Source organism: Aplidium turbinatum, chromosome 12 (genome assembly GCF_918807975.1).
Source record: "Aplidium turbinatum chromosome 12, kaAplTurb1.1, whole genome shotgun sequence".
Lineage (NCBI taxonomy): Eukaryota > Metazoa > Chordata > Ascidiacea > Aplousobranchia > Polyclinidae > Aplidium > Aplidium turbinatum.
The window spans coordinates 3,159,397-3,166,073 of NC_137483.1; the positions used below are offsets into that span (position 1 = coordinate 3,159,397).

Genomic DNA, 6,677 nt, shown 5'->3' on the forward strand with positions numbered 1-6,677 from the left:
CCTTTCCGTTCAAAACGTATGGATGTGTTGTGATATGGAAACACCTCTGCAATATTATAAGTTATTGGTGGAATAAATTCCAAGTAACGACAGTAGAGTGCTGAAACAGGATAAAGTTAAGCCATGGAAATATTGACGACAGTCTAAAAACTGGAGTCTGCCATTTCTTTTGCAGCTCACTGTGTTGGAAGATTTTTCTAAAACAAAAATAATTTTGGTAGTTTTTAATGCAGTGGTCGGAACCTTTTGGAGTAAGAGAGCCATTAAAGCTACATTTTTGAAAATACATTTCCATGAGAGCCATAGGTTACTCTGCAATTAACACGTGGTGGCACTGGTGAAGCTTTGAAAGTGGGAACGTGTCTTAGCAAGAGGAGAAAAATAGCGTGGGGTTTGGGGAGTCTCCCTCATAAAAAAAATGAAAAATTACAATTAATTTGGTGCATTCTGAGCGCATTTTCAGCTCTAAATTGTAATGTAAATTAAGATAAAACTATTGTGGTTTGCACTTTAGAAGATTGCTTTTTTTTCGAGCCAGATACCGTCGTCAAAAGAGCCATATATGGCTCGCAAGCCATAGGTTCCCGACCCCTGTTTAACGCATAAAAGTGGCATGTAAAATGTGAAGGTGAGTCTCATACTTGATTCCAAGCATAAGGAGATGAGAAGATAAGGTTCTCATCATACTAACCTTCGACATTAACGAGACGAACATTTGGGTGGCCAGTTTTTTTCTGTCGGCTGCGTTTCTTTCAGCAATTCTGCCCCCCAATTTATTACACCCTGGGTAGAAGTGGGCCTTGTTTTTCAACCACCACCTCAACCTGCGACTTTGTTGCCATAACTATTTATGAGTTTATTTCCATTCGCAACATTATAAACATGGGTGATTTCCAAATGTAGATTGTAGATATAAAAACCCAGTATCAAGATTTCTACACCATGAATAGATACGTTAATATTGCTGATATTTACCATAAAACATGTGCCTGGTACAATATAAAAACACCTCTGCGATTTCAATAGGAGTTAGTTTCTAAAAATGATTTTGAAAAAAGCGGATGCAGAATTTCATGACTAAGAACGGAAGCATGTTTTCATTTCTAGTCTAAAGGAAAGTTGTGTTGTGATATGGAAACACCTCTCCAAAATTCGCTTGATAGATAATTTCCTCAAGTTATCTAAATCATCATTTAAGTAGCGTCTGCAATGGCGCGTCAAACTTTCTATTTGTTATGTTGCAAAAAAACGTAGGGGTAAACGTTTCTTTAAAAACTGTCAATGCTTAAAGAGTACGATTCAAAACAAGGGTATGCAACCTGCGGCACGTGGCAAACTGCGGTAAGCGACACAAAGCAAAAATCGCGCCTGCTGTAAGCTTTGGCTTCTGGTCTTCACCCCTAACACTCTGAAATGAAACATGTTCACCTAGTAAATATGTTGAGCATTTTTAATGGCACTACCGTAACTGGATTCTGTTTTTAGATGATCTTCTTTTAGATTATTAGATGCTTTTAGATGATCTTCTTTTCTTCTTTTACTGTCTTCATCTTCAGTGTTATAAAAATTTGTTGCAGCAAAATGGCAAGTGGCCTATATACACTGTATGCACATGACATGTCCAGTTTAGCAGGCCATAAGCCTAAAAGTAAAGACCGTAGGCATTCCTCTCTAGAGCAACGTACTGTTCATTATCCTGAGAGAAATCAAAGGCAGTCGAAGGCACGGCCATCCTGCAATCGATGGTGTGCCTTTAAGTGTCTTGCCAAAGGCACATTTACATGCTCACATGCTCAAAAACACAAGCACATCCACATGCTCTGAAGAAGCTGAGCACATGGCAGTTGGGCAAGTTACATCTGAGCAAGCCATAGCTTGGCATGTCACAAGTCAGCAAAAGCAGTTTAAGAAGCGATGACCATGCAAGTACGAATTGAGCAAGTAAATCTCATTTGCTGACTTGGCAGTAGCTGAAATAATACTGGCTGAGCTGTCACATGCCGAGTAGTCTAACGATCTATCCATTCATCAGTACACAAATAAACACTTTAGATTGACAGCACCTTTAATTATCATCATCTAACTGTGGTTTTGTCCCAGCCATGCTTTCCCCCACTACAGTGAGAATGGGCAACCTTTTCCTTGCAGCAACTTAAATTAAAGTGGATATGGATAGATTGATTGGTAATGAAGATCAGCTTCATAGTTCACCCTAAATCAATTTTGAAAATCTTTAATGTTGGTTTAAAGCAAAGCAAAATGTTTTCGTTTTGTGGTATGGATAGTCGACAAAAAATGCAAGTTTATCTCGCGGTCTAACCCAGATACGCTTATTTGGCACGTCAGTATGAAAGGTTACATAGCCTACCCCTGATTTACAGTAAGACATGCAAAAATTTGGATATCTTGAATCTAGTTGTACACGTTTTTATTATTCCTCACACACACTTTTACGGTTATACACCAATAATTGCAATATCACAAAAAAGCTTATTCAAATAGAATATACCTTATTCAAATTCGTCGTTCATATCAGGCATTATTGTGGGTTTGACACTTGTCAGAACACATTTCAGTTTCTTGCACAGAATTTTATTGCTGAATTGCATTCAATTATTACTGTATAACCATAATACCAAAGTTGCACATGCACATTGCACAGGCTTCGTGAAGATACGCTATTTGTATTACAATTGTAATTTGTAGACCTATTTTAGTTATTTTTGCCGGTCTTGTAAAAATGCACTTAGCATCTCTCACACCAGTGTTGCCAAACCTTTACCAACTTTTTGAATTAGGAACATTGTTTTTCATCTGGCAACACTGACTTCAAAGAATGGTTGGAAATTAGCGGATTATAAAAAATGAATTTAAACAATTACGCATTTATTTTATCACAAACATTTGAAAATTATCTACAAATGTTTGCTGCTACGTTTCGAAGGTCAAATTTTCTTTTCACACAGCGCAGCAAGTTTAAGACCACAAGAAACGTCGTTGGTTCGAAATTCTATCCTGGCGATGATTTCAGCACAGTCTTCTTCGCTGCCTCGATAACTGTTTGGTTCTCCTCTGTTCCAATGAATGTCACGTGATGTACCGTACGAACCGTCCACCCATTGCCATCGGCCTTCTCGATACAAATCGTGAATTCCAATCCAGAAAGCTTGTCCATTTAACATGATATTACTGATGGCACTGTAAAAAAATGCAAGTTTTATTTATACTGTACTTGAAAACATTAAGAAATCAAACAAGCAATATTGTAGAAAAATAAAGTCTAGTAGAATGTTTGGCTTGATAACATCCTAACCTCGGACAGGAAAAAGATTTTTTTGAGAGCATAATCTGGCAGTTTTACACACTTGCAGGGGCTTCAAACCACTGACCCATGCTCGTTCACCAAGATTAACATGCTGAAGTTCCCGCTTAGTAAAGTATTGTTGGCAGTAAATTATTTCATAAGCTTACACTTAATGTCGCTGATTCTGGTAGAAGTGTTTGGTGGGACTGCCAACTGTCATGACCTTGCAGATCGGGTCCCAAATACAGCGTTACTCCGCATGTTTTAAAAGTTACATGAAAGTTTATGTATCAATACTGCAATTAATTTTTCTCACTATCTTGTTCCATAATGCTTCATTCCCTGAACAGCCAAGTCCCCTCCAAGTCTTTGGCAGTAATGTCTCGCTGAGTGCCAGTTCGTTGCCGACCACATTACTTGATACTTGTAGCCAAGGCCAGTGATAGGAAACCATCCGCCAGTCACTATGCCACCTGCAAAATAAAGTCAGTAAACGCCACCAAAATGAACCGGATTCATTTCCATGGGAGTTCATTTGCCAGGAAAGGGGGATGTAGTTACCCAAGACTTGGATGAGACCTCTGAACAAATATCAAACCTGGAAAGTTACCTGTCCACCAGACAATAACACGACTATAACACTTGTCAAAGTTATCACCATCTTAAATGAAAACATTTTCTGTGGCTGGAAAATAGTTGAAATATTGAACTGAAATTCAATTTCCTGTGAGAAGGGGGTCTAGGTGGTACTTTTGGACCCGGGCCCGCAATATTTAGGGGGCCCGGATTTAAAAGATTTCCTACAACTTCAAACATTATCAAGATCTTAATATAATCAGATCTAAAGGAATTGTCATCAGAGGTTAAAACAACCATTTTATCCGTCAGATGGTAAAGTACCTGGCCCCTTCTGGGTATAGTGATTTCCCTAACCACGATTTGTATTCAAAAACACGAAATATTTTTCTTCACCCATTCTCTAATTCTGAATAGGCTATATATTTTTTTTGGTGGTAATCATTTTTAGCTACTTATTGCGTCTACTTTACAAAGAATTAATTTCAGCTGAAAGTTCTAACAAATTTTCTACTTTGAACGGCATGTGTCATCCTCAATCCTCATTTTGACAGGACATCAATAAAAGTTTGTACGCAACGTTTATGTTCATAACATTGTCGATGAATGGGGCCCGAAAATAATTTGGTCCCGGGCCCGAGAAATCCTGTCAACGGCCCTGGTGAAAATCCTATCATAAGTTAACGCTGTGTGAAATGTTTAAAGTGTTTATTTTTTTATTCCTAGCTTTGTTTTCTACCAAAAAGTTTTGAAAATAGCAAAACTTCCTAAAAAATGAGTCTTGGAAAAAATCTACCTCAAAAAAAAGTTATTTTGTTAAAATTCCTTTGGAAAAATCTACTCTAGTAAATATCTCTCTGAAAAAATATCGCCAACTAAATAGTTTCCCTTTTCTGTGAGAGGGATATTTATCAAATCACACCCACTCTGTTCACTAGCTCAACCAAATTGCCCAGAATGCAACGCCATAAATCAGTCTACAGACACGTATTGAAATGCCTAGTAATCCAGTTGCCAGGAAGATACCTCACAATCACAGCTCACCAATGCAACAACGTCCTCGTGAATTGGCTAAATGAAAACTGTTTGGACTTGTAACGTCACACGAAACAACAACATCCACTACAAGCAGGGATGACCAACTCGGCTGCGATAGGCTATCTGACAAGTGAAGACTAAAGTACTGCCAAATATTTTTAAATTTTTTAGAAGAAATATTTTTTTGGCATTTCTAAAGTAGTTGTCGCCCAAGCTTGTCCGTTTTACACTTACTCGAAGTTTAAAGTTACACAAGATTGAATTTAAGTAGCTTGTAGTTTTGTTACAATAAGAAAACGAATTTATGTACAAAACTAATATTGAATAAAACTTGCAGGTTTAAAAAAAATTACTAAGAATTTAAGAACAAAAAAGTCAAATTTAAGAAACTTGAAATATACCTCAGGAATAAAAATTAAGCTTCATGTTTTAGGTGTTGAAGCCGGTAATTGTTTTTCAGGTAACGTGTTTTATGCGCAGGAGAGGTTAAAGTTGTAAACATTTTGATAGTTTGATAATTAGATGATGAAATTGCATTACATTAGCTTTAGAGCAGTTGTTTACCACAACTTTAGTGAACAAATTTAGTTTTTGTTTAAGCTTCTATAGAAAAATAAAGTCACAGTCATGAAGACAAAAATGCGATACAAAACATTTTAGACAAAAATAAAAGCCAACTAAACTAAAAAAAGGGCTAATAACTTCCTTTAAATCCATTTGTCTTTGTTCCATCTTAGACACCGTAATACTGTATGATATGCTGTATGCTTTGTAGCCTACACTAGCAGAGATATCATAACGTATAGAAAATACTATCACGGTATATTGATTTAATGTAATAAGTTATTCATTCATTGCACTTTTAATTTAAATAATGTAATTTCGATACTTTCTTCTTTTGAATTGTTTTTTTATTTTATTTGTCCTGTCCAGGCTAATGTTCTGTAGTTGCACATTTAAATTAAGTGAACTAGAAGGCAAGGAAGCCAAACTTCGTGTGCCATTAAGTATCCTTTTAAAAACATAATTCCACGCTCTTGAACCGGAGCCCTTTCGAGTGTCGTGCCATAGGCCTCTCACCTACATTGAGTTGTGAACAAAGATAAAGTAACAACACTTACCTTCTGCCGTCATAATAGCAGTCCCAGCAACTACGAAAAGGCAAAGCAATCTCGACAAAGAAAACATGTTTTACAATATTAGTTTTAAATTCAAGTTGGTGATCTTGAAATTGAAAGCTGTTAAAACAGTTTTAGAGTTTTTCAAATAACAACCAATCAAAAGTGTACGTCTTCATTTTAAAACATTAGCATTGCCCAGGACGAAAGGCTTGCTTGCTGCAATTAGTTAAAATATTTTTCATAGCCAACTAGTGTAAACGTCACGACCAGGAAGTGTAATGGTAAATTACTGCAAGTGTACAGTAGAAGCAAAAATTTTAAAACTACTGCGTTTTCAATGTGATTTTTTTTTTTTATTTAATGGAGAAAGCTGGTACCTTGCCAAAAACATTTTCATCATTTTTATGCGGCAAATACAAAAAAATCCTACGTTTATTGAGACTGGCGACATTTGTCATTATATCTTGCTATATGCTTTGCATGTTTGAAAGCAAATTTTAGTAAGTTACCTCTTTACCTATCGATGCTAAACTCTTAGTTGATAGATCACCAAAAATAAGATTCATTCTCAGACTTACAACGCCTTGTTGAAATTTTAGGTTTGAGCGGTTTTACATGGGCTGTCTTGTGAAGAGTAA

At 36.5% G+C, this 6,677-nt stretch overlaps 1 protein-coding gene across 1 annotated transcript; it reads right to left on the reverse strand.

Moving 5' to 3' along the window:
* Positions 1 to 2,070: 2,070 nt before the first annotated feature.
* Positions 2,071 to 6,158, reverse strand: LOC145781339 (hepatic lectin-like). The gene is made up of 3 exons (XM_082593117.1): positions 6,040 to 6,158; positions 3,621 to 3,777; positions 2,071 to 3,198 (listed from the first exon to the last, which is right to left on the reverse strand). Exons 1-3 carry the CDS (start codon positions 6,104 to 6,106, stop codon positions 2,946 to 2,948), a joined length of 477 nt encoding a protein of 158 aa, XP_082449243.1. The 5' UTR covers positions 6,107 to 6,158; the 3' UTR covers positions 2,071 to 2,945.
* Between the last annotated feature and the right edge of the window lie 519 nt (positions 6,159 to 6,677).

What these genes read in the sequence shown, in the direction of transcription:
- LOC145781339 (XM_082593117.1), bottom strand. Translation starts at nt 6,106, where the DNA reads ATGTTTTCTTTGTCGAGATTGCTTTGCCTTTTCGTAGTTGCTGGGACT. An exon ending in TGCTATTATGACGGCAGAAG is followed by an intron (nt 3,778 to 6,039) that starts GTAAGTGTTGTT and finishes TTTATTTTGCAG; the next exon opens with GTGGCATAGTGACTGGCGGA. An exon ending in AAGCATTATGGAACAAGATA is followed by an intron (nt 3,199 to 3,620) that starts GTGAGAAAAATT and finishes ATTTTTTTACAG; the next exon opens with TGCCATCAGTAATATCATGT.